At 42.3% G+C, this 14075-nt stretch overlaps 1 protein-coding gene across 2 annotated transcripts in view; it reads right to left on the bottom strand.

Annotated features, from left to right (window-relative positions):
• Positions 1-14075, bottom strand: part of LOC117233588 (integrin alpha-PS2) — a 75391-nt gene that overhangs the window by 44275 nt on the left and 17041 nt on the right. For both annotated transcript variants that reach the window (XM_033494034.1, XM_033494035.1), the window contains exons 2-3: positions 9682-9803; positions 4385-4503 (exon numbers count right to left, since the gene is read on the bottom strand). In XM_033494034.1, the coding sequence (XP_033349925.1) occupies positions 4385-4503; positions 9682-9803 (241 nt within the window). The remainder of the gene's footprint in view (positions 1-4384; positions 4504-9681; positions 9804-14075) is intronic.

The following is a 14075-nucleotide window of genomic DNA, read 5'->3' as shown; positions in this document are numbered from 1 at the left end:
TTTTCTTACAGCCGTTGAAGTTAGATTCTGTGATTGCCTTTACGACGTAGACTCCTTCAATTCGAAGAACTTTTTACGTTTTACGGTCTAATGAAATAATTTGAACGAATTCTTACGAAGAGTAGTTATCTTGAGAACAAAATTCTATTTTTCTCTGATAGTTCGCTTCTTACGTACGCGAGTCGTTTATTTCATCGGCGTACAGCACGATCGAACGAAGATTTGTCTGGCCAAGGGGAAAAAAAGACACGATCCTCTTATTTGGAGAAAGGAGAAAAGAGAGAAAGGTCAGAAGCGCGAAACATCTGGCAGCAATCAAGAAGCTGTATCTTTGAAATGTCGGCGGATCGTGAAAGAGATGAGAAGTACGAAGCAGAAGAAAAGAACGAAGAAGCATCTCTGAATTGGATAGTTACAAAAAACCAAGCAACGACGACAGTGAAACGGTAGATGAAAACGCGAGAGCAGTTTATTTATGAAAGAATACAAGAAGACCAACCCTGGGCTGCTACGTGAAATTTAATCGCATCTGATAAAAACTAAATTAAAATTCATCGATTAATTAAAATTCTATCCTATTTTATTCTCTCCTATCACGGAAGATTACTATCACGAATTTCCAGATTGACGACAATAATTTTTCTCTCCGCGACGCAACGAATCGGACTCGACAAGTTTCAGGGGGCCAGTATAAAGTTACCACGCCAAGAATTTCGGGAACGGTATTTATATAGAGATACAAGTTTTTGTTAATTAATAGTGTGACTGAGTAGAAGCTCCGGTCTGTCTCCTTTTACGACCGGAGCTGGATACGTGAGGTTCATGTGTAATCCTGCCGAATGCTTCGACACGTCGACTATGGCGCTAAAACGATATGGTCGGACAAAGAATTATTCGCGTCACGTACCGGTGACGTCTACCTGCGAGTTTGATGTGTGCCGAAAGACAAGGATCAACCCTACGGCTGTCGTCGGGCTCGTTAATTAACCGAAAATTGTACGATTTAAGCTCCCATCGATTCCTCTTTCGGTATTCTCCTTTAATTTCTTTATTAATTGCTTAAATTCTAAAATTACAAGTTTCTTCCGTAGCTGGAGCTTGAAAAATACGCGTATTATCCTCCTTGTTTGGCGATCTTTCCATTTCATCACAACTCGTCGATATTCGTTCGAGATCAATTTGCGACAAAACATTTCCACGATGCTTGTCTAGTCTAAATTTATTATTTACATTAGTCCAACTTCTGTGTCGATTTTCAGAGTCTTGGTTTCAAGTTTCACGATGTTAATGAAATTAACGCGGACGCGACAGGTTTCCGTCTTCATTTTGCTATAATTTCCAATTGATCGGCTAATTTCGCTAGCCGGTGTACCTCGTTGATTTTCCTTTGCTCGACGGTACTTGGACAAAAACACCGATGCAACACGTCGCTAGGACAACACCCCCTATAAAATCATCGATAACGATCTCCTCGAATTACCAATCCAGAGCTAGAATTACCTGGCAATACACGCAACATCGAAACTCATTTCATTTCAATATCCCGCAAGTTGTACGCGAACGATGATTGATAATGATCGCCTGGCGAGCACCGAACGAAACGAAAAACGTCGAACGCCTGTCGACCGGACAGATTGCGGTACTTCTTACAGAATATCGCGAACAAATCGGCTCGATATGCGTCGTTGAAAGCATCGACGAGTACATACACGCGTGGATAACGGATGAAAAGTATCGCGGAGGGGAAGCTGAAAGTGGAAGCCGTTTCATCCATGGCCTGTCGATCGTCGGGCCGTGCCACTGACGATCTCTGCAGGATGCCAGGTTTTCTCGATGGAAGTAATTCACTCTGATTCATCGAGTCGCCAGCAAGAACATCGACCAGCTCGTATTAACGCTGCAGCGTGAATACACGCTTCTGTTTGACAGGCATAACCGTTCGATAATATCGCTGATCGTACGAGATGGGAATTACGTAATTCGCCTTACAGCGTGTACAAACGATCTGCTCTTTGAGAATAATGGATTCGATCGATACAGCGGATGTATCGCGTCGAGAGGAATTAACGATCCAAGTAGTAGGTACGGAAAATAAGAAGAGAGTATGACAACAGGTGTCCGCGTTTTAAATGTCCAAGTTAAAAATGTCCAAATAACTAGAAAGAACGTTATCGTACAATAACGTCCAAAGTTAGCTACCTACAAAATTTCGATCTATCTGACTTTGTCTTCGATCGACTAGCGATCGATGAGCGGCTGCAGAAACATGGCAAATTTTCTACGAACGCGTATAGACGAGCGAGCACAGAGAACAAACGAAAAAGTTGGTTAGACCGGCGGGAATAATATGGGTTACTTTTAATTCGCGTATGACGAGCGTTCGGGTGGAGAAAGCGACGAAAAAGAAAAAGCATAGTGGCATTTACGGTGGAACGTGCACTCGCATTCTGCAGTAAGTAGATAATTCCCGCATAATGCCGGAGGCCAGGGGGGATGAGAATGTCGCGGCGACGTTTCGCTATGCGAAAATTACGCGAGCATGGGAACGATAATCGTTGCTAATACGTCTCTCACGTAGGAGAGCAGCTCCTTATTTATGGGAGCCCGGGTTCTTCGCCACTTGACACCGCCGATTTCTCTACGAGGAATCCGAATTCGAGGAACGGACTGCGAGCTGCATTTAGTCATCTCGGATACGGTATCGTGCCGTTTCAACGATTGTGTCGTCAGGTAAAAGTGTGTCACGGAGTATCGTGTTAAAAGAAAAAAGACAACGACGTAAAGTGGTCAGTTTTTATGCAAATACTTTTTCTAGTCTGTATTTTACTACCTTTCGTTACACCGTGTTATTCCGCGTGATATCTACATGGAAGTGGAACATTATAAACCTGTTAAGGGGAGCGGTAAAGGTATACGTGTACGCTCTTTTTGATCACTGTAAAATGACAGACAAAACGAAGTTCAAAGTTGGTACTCGCGAGTATAAAGTGATTTCGAAGGATAACCAACCCAGCCAAAAGAAAATAGGTACATCGGTTGCGAATAAAGCGGCCCTGAAGCGCCCTTTCACACGGCGCGGCGATACACGTATCGCGATAGATGCACGACGAATACATTGTTCATTATGGAAGCGTTCACACGATGATTCCGTAATGAACGACGCATAATCGATATCCATCGTACGCGTATTCGCATACGTGTATCGCCGTGTGAAAGACGACCAAAGGCTTAAAAGCACCCGCTACAGCCAAGTAAGGCGCCGAATAAAATAAGCAGCGTTCTGGATCCAATTACGTATAAACCGCTAAACAAACTCGGCAAATCCACCGGCCGAAAAATCCCAGTCCTGCGGCTTCCTCCTTTTTCCCTTTCTTCAATCATCCCGACCGGCACACCGCAGCCGTGCGTGATGTGCATCCGCACATGCGTACAGGATAGACCCGGCCAAGTGCAACGCACGTAAAGATAAGGGCGGCAGTACATCATAGGGACCGCGTCCCGAAGGGAAAGAAGGAACCGTCCGGCCGTCTTGCGAAGTCAGAGATCTTCGCGCTTAGATTCATATCCGAACAACAATTCCATCGCACGTCTGATTGCAACGCGCATCTATGCGAACGGAGCGCTCTAATAGGACGCGCGTGAAACGGTCGAGCGATGATGCACGCGGAGGATTGCTAGGTAGGATGAAAAAATTGCGACAGAGGAACGCAGAACGAGGCGAATGTTTTCTACGAATTATCGGATCGGTGGAAAAGTTGGTGGTCTGAAATCGTTTGGCTGCAAGTCACGTGTGTTGTAGCACGCGCAAACTTCACAGCGGATAAAAAGAGCGATGCTCGGTTGTACATACAACAACAGGTGCGACTTGGCGAACAAATAATTTAGTTAGGTCCGTTGAAATCGGGCACGAACTTTAACACTGACCCAATATTTTTTGCTTGTATCGCTTCTTTTACACTCGCGTTATCTAGCAAAGTAACTATATATGGTGCGATATAATGGCAAAGCGTTTAGACACAGCGACGGAAACATAGAACGAAACCAGGATTCGTTTGTTTTCGATTCCTGAAATAGAAGGTACGGTGTTCTAAGAACGTGCACGCCTGTAATTTCTCACAAGACCCCCTCGCCTATTCGTAACTACCGCTTTTATACCTTTGTAAACTTCTTTCCAACATAAAAAGGAGAACTTTGAAAGCATCTTATATAGCGATATGTATTTACTAGTCAAATAATCTAAGGATTTTAATAACCAGATTTCGAATGCTCGTAGGTTTACGAAGAATTCAAACGTATCTATACACGTTATATCTACGTAGGCTTCTTTAGTCGAGTCGAAAAACATTACCAAGATAGATGATAAAAATTTGATAGATTTACTCACCAGTATGGGTCCTCCATCTTTTAACGATGCCGAAACCGTCGCACCGAACCATTGAAGAGTTTTATTGTCGATTTGACTCAAACCACCCGGTACGTTTGGATTTCTGATATGGTTATTCCCTGCAACCGGAAACCATTTCTCATTAGTCGTTGCCGGCTATTGCTCCTCGCCATTGTTAACGATTACTTCATCCTGTAATGACTAACGAGTCGATAAAAGTATTAAATACTGATTTTAATAATATTTAGCGCAGCCTATACTCGTTAAGAAATTTCACGTAAGAATTAATTCTCGATTCACGCTTCTCCATCTTCAACGAGAAATATTTCGTATTAACATTCCCATTCTCGAACGAATAAATGAACTTAGCTTCGATGCTGTGGCTACCGTGGCGCTGATAACAAATCAGCTATACGAAGAAAAAGCGGCGGACGCACGTTGGAAAAGGAAAAAGCGGGGAAACAAATCGCCGTTTGAATATCACAGCGCATACTCGCGATCGATTATCGAGAGGAATGCGCGTTTCTTCTTGGACCAGGCTAACTATTTCGAAGAATAACGAATGCCGTCAACGCGAAGGATCGGTCACTTAATATCGGAACTAGATTCTTGTAAATCTAAAGGAGAAGCTTCCTAAGAACGAATCAACGCCCAGATATCCCGTAGCTAGCAGTCACTTAGCTCCAGGTAACCTAATATGTCGCCGCGGGTACTTGCTGCAACGGAATGAAACGAAACAGAAACGACCAGTTTTAGCGCCGTTTGCATTTACTACAAGATTAATTCACCAACGAGTACAACCGCGACAATATTTATCACGATAATCGCGGCTCTGCCTATTTGTTACAATTTAAATTCCGCACTTTCGCGTTACCGCAAGATGGAATCAATTATTTCTTCGCCAGTTATTTATCTATCTCTTGTTAATTGGAATATTCGCCGGCGATTTGAAACGTTTCACACGATAGGGTTATCGATTTAACCATTTTTACAGCTTTTAAAAGAACAAGTACATCTCGAGAAGCTCGTTTCACCATAAAGTAAAACTACATTCTCTATGTACGATTAACGACTGTTCGATTAAAATTAAATATCAGTTTCCTGTACGCTCGATTAAACGTCGTTTTGCCGAGCGAATGGGATATAAAATATTCAGAGTTTTGGCAATGTAAATACGAGTAACGCTGCGCAAGATCGGACAGTTTCCCGACTCGCGTACCGAAGAAAAGTTAAACGATGTCCAAGAAACGAAAGTTTCCGATGCATCATACGGATATTCTTCGAAAAAACAAGGCACGGACAGGTGTCACTGCAGAGAATTCTCAGCGAGTACACCTTGGATTTTTCTTTGTCGATTTTACGAATGGAATGAACCCGTTAGCCGTATCGGTGAGTCGTAACCCTTAAACGGAAGTTGTCCTTCGCTTCCTATCCCTTAACTCGCGATCGTTGCCGAAGGCGTATGGTTACGTCGATACTGGCGAACCGAGACAGATCTCTCAAGTACAATTCAATCGCAATGTTATTCGCAATTAATCGCAAAATTACAAACACGTCGAATAATATTCGATAAATATTCCGAGAAACAGGTCAATGCCAATTACGATTCGAACGTCCATCCATTACGATAAAGCTATTTTTATTAACGAAAGATCGTTGAATCTTTATTCGTGACTTTTTAACGCGTTCGATCGACTCGTTTAAATCCTGCATCTGTCAAACACGGTCGTTCGTCTAATTAAAACAAACGATCGACCGAACACAGTCCTTAATAGAGGCAATTATGAATTATCGACGGCGGAGGAACGAACGACGTCGCGATTATCGCGGCCCAATTATTTCGCCGCGCTCATTAAGGGTACGTCAATTAAGCACGCGTTCGCGAGCCGAGGGACGGGAGCAACGCGACCTTCCTTGAAGATCTTCAGATGGTATCCGGCAAGAAACGCCGAACCTACGTCCGCGCACGCCCGTAGGTAGAACGACCTTACGGTTTTCTGTATTAGGCAGAGTCGGCTTCTTGCGTGGATGATGGTTCCCGGTATCCCGAGGCGGCTCGCCACGCCACTCCGCAGGGTGTACACCTCGAGGAGTTCCTCCGCGACGAGATGTTCGCTCCAGCACCCGAAGAAGTGACTGACCTCCGGACAGACCCGCGCGAGATACGACTTGCTTCCTCGTACGCACGCGGAATAGCAGATACTCCAACGATTCGAATACTATTGGTTACCAGAGATCTAGAGATCGAGAGATCCGATCGAACCGAATAGACACGACCTTGCAGGCATCGATACCATCCAGCGCAGTGATACGCGATTGGATTCGAAGTTGGAGGAGATCGAGTGGAACGAAAGGTAAGAACAGCGGAATTAAATGGGGGGTGGTTTTTGATGCGACGAGTTCGACGATTGGCGCGTTGGCAGTGATTTTGATAATAAATCAAGCGCAATGTCTTATGCGATTCTTTCACTCAGATTGCGGATAGTTTTTTCAGTATTTTTTTTTTCATTTTCGCTTGATAAATTTTCAGGCAAAAACGAGTCCTCACGAGCGGTTATTTTTCTCACGGGCATTTTAAAATAGTGATGAGTGAGCGTATGGCCGGATTTACATGTCGTTCGAGGCGAGCAAACGTTACATTTCGAAAATAGCCACGGTTAGTATCTCGCAACGAAGAAGACAATATTATTGGCCAAAGACTAAAAGTCGGTATGATATTCGTTTATTTTTCACAGTATTCCATGAAATCCAGCATGAAAGAAAAGTGAATTTTCAGGAACTATAAAATAAAGTTTAAAATAAACGTTTTAACGTAAATTGTGGTTCTCTCGTTAACGTTAATAAGAAAAACAAACGTTAATAAAAAAAAGTTCCAATACTTTTTCGGAGATTCGATAAAACGAAATAAAACACTCGTGGAAAACCACTGGATCTCGATAAAACTAGACTATTTTCACAGCTTCCGAAAAATAAAGAACGGAAACACTCGATATAAATAAAAGAGGTCTCTTGCTAATGCAACGAGTAATCTCAGAGAATCTATTACCAAGGCGTCGAACAAACGACAGACAATATTCCAGCAATCTTCTCTCGCAAAAATACCCATATAATCGCATCGTAACGAAAAATCCATAAAAATAAATCCGAAAGAAAATGCAACGCGCCTGAATCGCTATTTTATCTCGATCTTGTTCGTACGCGATCGATTCAACCGAACCTCGTCGAGATAAGAGAGAATCGGCACCGGTGATTTCCTGCCGATTGCTTTCGAACAGTCAATTACTTTCGCGCCGGCAAATTACGGGTCCGGAATCGTGCACGATTCACGAGATACGATCGTTACGAGGTGTGTAAGCACGTCTAATTCGCGGCAGCATGATATTCCGCTAATTTGCATCGCGGGCATTAACGTCGACTCTCGCTCCGACATTCTCCGCTGAAACGGAAGATCGTATCGCGGGAGAACGCGCGCGCGCTTCGTCATTATTAATTCGAATGGCTGGCTGAGGCTGAGAGATGGAAATTTATGCACGCTCGTGGCTTCCTTCGGTTTTCACTCGTTTTATTTTTACGTTGCAACTTGTTCGACTCGCAATTGAGTCATTACGACGCTCTTCTTCTTTTTTTCTTCCGTTATGAAATCCTTTTTTCGATCGTAGAGATAACGACGACGACGACGACGACGATGATGGACGATCGCTTCCTTGATTAAGGGACAAGATACGACTCTGGTGTGAAAATATTTAATGAAACGGTCCGCTCTTCTAGTTCGAGATTTTCTTTCTTTGTCAGATAAGACACGGCGATAAGATGCATTCGGTAAATTTGAGTTTCGATAGGCAGAGTGTAGCTACGTGCGGTATGTAGATATTTGCGCAGACATGGTTCTTGTAGTTGGTCCGCTGATTTGCGAGAGAAAGACGATACCAGGCGAAGGGATAGAATTCACTTGGATTTCCTTTCGTCTCTGCACGACCAATTTTTCGTCTTAGATGTACTTTCTAACGGATGTTCGCTTATATCGTACAACGAAATCCGACTCTTTAGTACCTTGCGTTATTACGAAAGTCTCGCAACAAAAATTCTGAACAAATCAAAAGATCGTGGAATCACCTGTCGTTTCCTCGGCAATAGGATTTGTCGTTCGACTGACAAAATCCTCTCTGTACAACGGTCTAGTCGCGATGCGATTTCGTCGGCTCGTAGTTGCTTTGAGAAAAAGGATCGAGGAAACGTTCGAAATCGATACGGTTAGAAGCGATAAACAGTCGAAGCGGTGGAAGGGTCAACGACAGGGTGGGTGGAAAGTCGCCGAGAATAGAACGCTGCTCTACAACCAGTCAGCCGGTTACTTGCCGGTTGCCGAGATTACGAAGCTCCTCGAGGGCTTTGTAAGCGGGTGGAAAGCCAGAATGTGGGTCAGCGACTGTGAACAGCTAGTGGAACACGAGATACGAGCCCTCGTTAGCAACAATGTTCCCGTTGAGGTTACCTTTCAATGCCTCACGGCGGGTACGAGAGTGCAAGTGGAAGAAAGAACCGGAAAACAGATATCGGATTGAGCTGCGAAACAAACTACGAGAGTTAATCCGACCATGCTTCCGGCACGCGATAAACCATCCTACGATAGACGATTGCATTTTTCCAAGATCCTTCTGAAATTCAACCGTTCGAACATTCTTCTCCGGACTATGCTAATCTGAAAATTGGTTAATCGATCGTGCTTCCAGCTAAGATGCTACCCTGCGATAAGCGATGGTACGTGCGATAGTCTTTTCGAGATCCGTACAAAGTTCTTTGTTTAGGTATCTCTCTTTGATCCTTCGCAAACCGCAAGTATACTTTACAGGATCATTTTCCTTAAACACCGCTATAAATCAAATCTCGTTAGGAGTGTGATAGCATGGTAATATTTGGTAATTAGAACGTACTAGGTAATTAGAACGTACTAGGTATCACGACAGCGCCAAATTTCGAAATGAACGGAGTAGTTTGAATAGCTCGAATAATTTATTTAATTGAACGGTTTCGCGATAAAAAATACAACGTGTTATTAATATCACATTTGCATGAGAATCGACATGGAAGAACGCAACGCGTTATCACCAAGTCAAACATTAAATTGCTCATGCTGCGCAAAATAATGCCAGTATGATAAGATTTCTAATCACGTACGACACTTTGTAAACCCATAAACCTAAATGTATCGTCGTTTTTACGGTTATACGAAATATCGGGTATATTTTTCAAAAAAGAAAGCAAGTCAAAGTAAAAAATAATAAATTAATTCTTCTTACCTTTGCTGTCGAAATGGATCAGCGTGCATCGGTCATCGGCAGCGATGTCGCATTTGTAAACGGCGCCGCCTCTGTGAACGCCAACTTGAGGAGTTTCGGCCTCCGGTGCACCCACGATCGCCCTGCGAAAAAGGAAACGTATCGAATCAGCCGTGAAATCCTTAAACTCGGACTCGAGAGAATGAAAATCGTACGTTGTTAATAAAACGCAGCCGAAACGAAGGCGTTGCGTCATTAGTGCGATGGTTAATGTTAGCTGGTCATCGTTCGATATTCATTATCGTCGAGGAAAGACGATGATGCGAACGTATTTCCGAGATCGAGGTCAGTGGTCACGAGCTATTTTGAACAGTGGCGCAAGAAGTCAGTAACTGATCCGACCAACAGACGAGTTATTAAACCAGGTAACACACTTGCCACCGCAATTTTTATCGGTTTCGCGGAACACATTGTTGCTGAGTGCTAGTTCTATCGTAGAATGTCGAAGTGAACACGTAGGTAAAATGTTTATCGAAATCAATTAGCTCTTTATCGAGTCAGAGTTGATGAAATAGTAATTGTCGAACGACGATTAAATCGTAATTTGTTATTTTCTTTAATCTTCAATAGTGGCGTATCGATATTTAAACGATAGCGTTTGGAACCGATACATATGAAATATTTCTGACAATAAATATTCATTGGAATATAACGTCAAAAGTTAACGTTAACGAATGATCGCGCTATTCTCCTCTTGAGTAGGTAACCGTTTGGTTCTAAAATTAACGAGGACAATTATCGTCTATAGATGTTCAATTATTTTAACGATCATCATCTTGTGCTCTAAACTACCCATTGTATTTGTTGGCTTAGAATTTAACGACTACTCCACTTTTCTAATGAATGGCTCTCCGGTTCTAGATTATCATTGAAATTATCGGAGCAAAAAATTAAAATACGATAAACGTAAATCATCGTGAAATATTTGACAAGCTTTTAATATTTCGAGAACTTCTGTCTTACGAATTTGTAATTCGTAAATCGAAGAGCATCGTAATCATTTCACTGTCTCGTTAACAGTAGCACGATAATCTCGAGAAATCATACAATGATGGTTATCATCGTTCCTTGTACTCGAGGAATTTACCGTTTAAACATTGCACGAAATATCTTCTCTTGTTAACTCGTTCGACATTTTTCATTCACGATATCGGAAAATTTTTTTAAAAATTAATGAAATACGGCAATGCGAATAATTCCTGATTTTTATTTAATCACACGTAGTGCTTTATTAAATATTTTCCTCTCTTCTAATAAGTATATTTTTAATTTAAACATTCCACGTTACCTCGTTAAAAACATTATCAAAAACACGTAATTTCCGGCGCTTCGTGGCAGAGTACAATCATCGCGCGTTATCATCGAATCTTTACGTCTGGACGTAGGCGTGTGCACACAATATGAAGATTGCTAGCCGAGGTAATAGATCGTATAATTACCCTGAAAGGGTGTGTCGGTCTTGGGGTTGTACTTAAAATTACCATGACCTATAATACCACGTGATTAATATCACCTGCATACAGATGAATTTTACAACGTCAAATACTTATCTTCTTCGAAAACTTATCTTCTATAAATAATCGATATCGTTGAGATACACGTAAGAGAAGCAAATTGCTGAGTGAACAAACAACGCGATTTCTAAAGCAGCCTTGCTCTTACATCCTGGCTTGCCTTGAACTTTTCCGAATAAAAATTTCTTTACTCTGCGCGTAATTGTGCAACAATTAAATTTTATCGCGATGAAGATTATTATAGGAAGAAATAAAATTAACAAAAGGCAGGATATCAGATAATATTCGCGTGTTTAGTTTCTCGTTCGATAAAATTTAACGATAATCTGTGAAGTCGAAAATACGAAGCAGCAATTAAATAGAAGTTACGTATTTGATATTAAATTTGAAGAGAATCGTCTCAACTCACCAAGCATAAAGCACTTCTGATAAAGAAAAATGACTTTCGAATATGTAGTCTTATTGCCGCAGGCTGATAAATGATGCGTAGCGTTTTATCGTCGAACAATGGATGAAACTGACGGAGAAATCGTTCGTTTCGTTGAATTTCACTTTAGGATAAAGACTCGGTTCTTTACTATGAGCAAAAGCAATATCGTAAATTTCTCTCTCGCCACGTTAATAATTATCTCTGTGTAAAAATAACGCGATCTAGAAAGCTTCCTCGAATAAATTATTATCTTGCATGCGAACAATGAAACGGAATCCTTTCGAGTCCACAAAAGTGCAAAGTATTTTATCGTTAAACACCGACCTAGAAACATTTGTTCCGTTTCTATGGATGAAAAGAAGCTGCGTTCGAACTTCCGAAGAGGCGCTTTTAAAAGGAACTGAGACTCTTTTGTCGGGAAGATCATCGTCGTCTCCGTTCGAGGCGTAAAAATGCCACCGTTTACAGGGCAACCTTGGCATACTCCAGCTCCTAGGCTGCAGTCAGAGTGTAGGTAAAACTCGCATACGCGTGCAGAGGCGCGTTAACAACGGCTGGAGCGACGATTATGCGAGTTATGCAAGTGATTCGCAAGTCTACGCAACTCGCAGCCGGAATTGCCATGTGTCGTTTTGATAAGAACAAACGGTGACCAGCAATGAACAGGGACGAATCAATTAACGCGTTGAATCCTCTGACGAAGATTTCCAGCTTTCACGGTTCCTCTTATCCGAACCAATCGTTCTACTTCCCAGCAAACGAAATTATTCTACGACGTAATCGTGAAATTTGATGCGTTTGATCCGCTGCGATGAGCAAATGGAAAATCATTTTCATCGCGGAGGGTTGTTGCATCCGAGTTGTTATCCGACGAAATTCGATCCATTTACGACCTCGATGTCCAATGGATTCGCGGACACGCCGCGTTAATAGCAACCGTGGGTCGAACCTGACGAGGACTTAAGCTCGCCCACTCTATTTTTTTCTGCAATCGTGAGGAACTGCAGTCACCAATATGTGACGCATGCACCAGAACAGGAATGCAGGGGCGAACCGGTCGCACAGGATACCGCGAATACAAACGTTTAGAAATCCTTCTTTTCTCTCGCTATCGTCGACCTTTTCGCCTTTTTTCTCTGCAAAGATAATTTAATAATTTACATTTATCCGTGTAGCTTCTAGCGATTCTAGCAATGATTCGATCACAACCGCGCAACTTCTCGCACAAAGTTTTCAAATTCACAGCTAGAATTGCTCGTCAGAAAATCTATCGATCACCAAGAAATTGTATAATTCCCTCTCGTCCGTATTAACGGCTATTATTCAGCTTACTTTTCTGTTCGTCGGCCTATCCGAAGGTTTTTATTTTTAGCAAATACGAGTTCATTTGTCGATCGATACCCTACGTGATTGCCGAGTGTACTTAACATATACAGGTTCCCCGGTATATTACGTTCAATTACTTAATAATACCTGATTAAGAAAATTATTTTCTTCTTTTTAGCATATTTGTCCACCACTTTTCCTGATTTTTGAAGTTTGTATGTTTTATTTTTATTACCATAGTGTCTCGCTTGGCTTGCTCGCTTCTCTTAATTTAATATTCGCTTGCCTCTGCAATATTTATTTCCCCTTTGCCCGTTAAATGCTAGTACCGTTATCAGTCGTCACGAACAGGATTCGACGATAGAACATTCAGGTGTGTCAATCTCGCGGATAGTCGTGACAGTAGGCGGTAAAGATGGTTCGTAGCAAGCGACAGGTTAAGCGAGGACAAGCAACCTGACATCGAGGGAAAGTTGAAACGCGTTGATTTATACAATGTCGATCCAGTTTGGAGAACAATTTAGATTCTTTTTTATTCGATCCCCGCTGGATCCAGTCTTTATACGGCTGACGATAAAAATGACAGGTTACAAACCTCGGATCGCTATTTCAGATCGTTCGGTACAGGTTTCACGTCTGGATACAGCTTCTTGTTTCCTAAAGATTTTATACAGGGTGCGGCTGAAAGTATCGCATAAGTGGACAACGGTATAATTGACAAGTTACAAGTTGCGAGTTATAGACTTCTGTTGCACGAACACCTTGTACGATCTTAGTTCGGCAATCGGTATAATTTGCCATATGTCCATGTACATGGATGGACGCGCTGATACAGACAGCTGCGCTCCATGTTTCAAACTGGACGATTTTCAACGATTTTTACGGTACAGTTTCAAGGAAGATTGCAAACCCATTTCTCAAATTTCTGGTGATTGAAAAACACGTGCGGATGCGTGTGCAATATGTTCGATCGTCTCGGATTTATTGGATGCTGAGGCCTCACTACGTGCTAATGAAAGCCTGCAGCTGCACCGACAAACGCGCAGGTGCAGTGATTTAGCATCTTCTAAATTAGCTCGAAAAAC

Source organism: Bombus vosnesenskii, unplaced genomic scaffold (assembly GCF_011952255.1).
Source record: "Bombus vosnesenskii isolate JDL3184/JDL3185 unplaced genomic scaffold, Bvos_JDL3184-5_v1.1 scf7180000013297, whole genome shotgun sequence".
Lineage (NCBI taxonomy): Eukaryota > Metazoa > Arthropoda > Insecta > Hymenoptera > Apidae > Bombus > Bombus vosnesenskii.
This window is presented reverse-complemented; position numbering and strand designations above follow the sequence as displayed.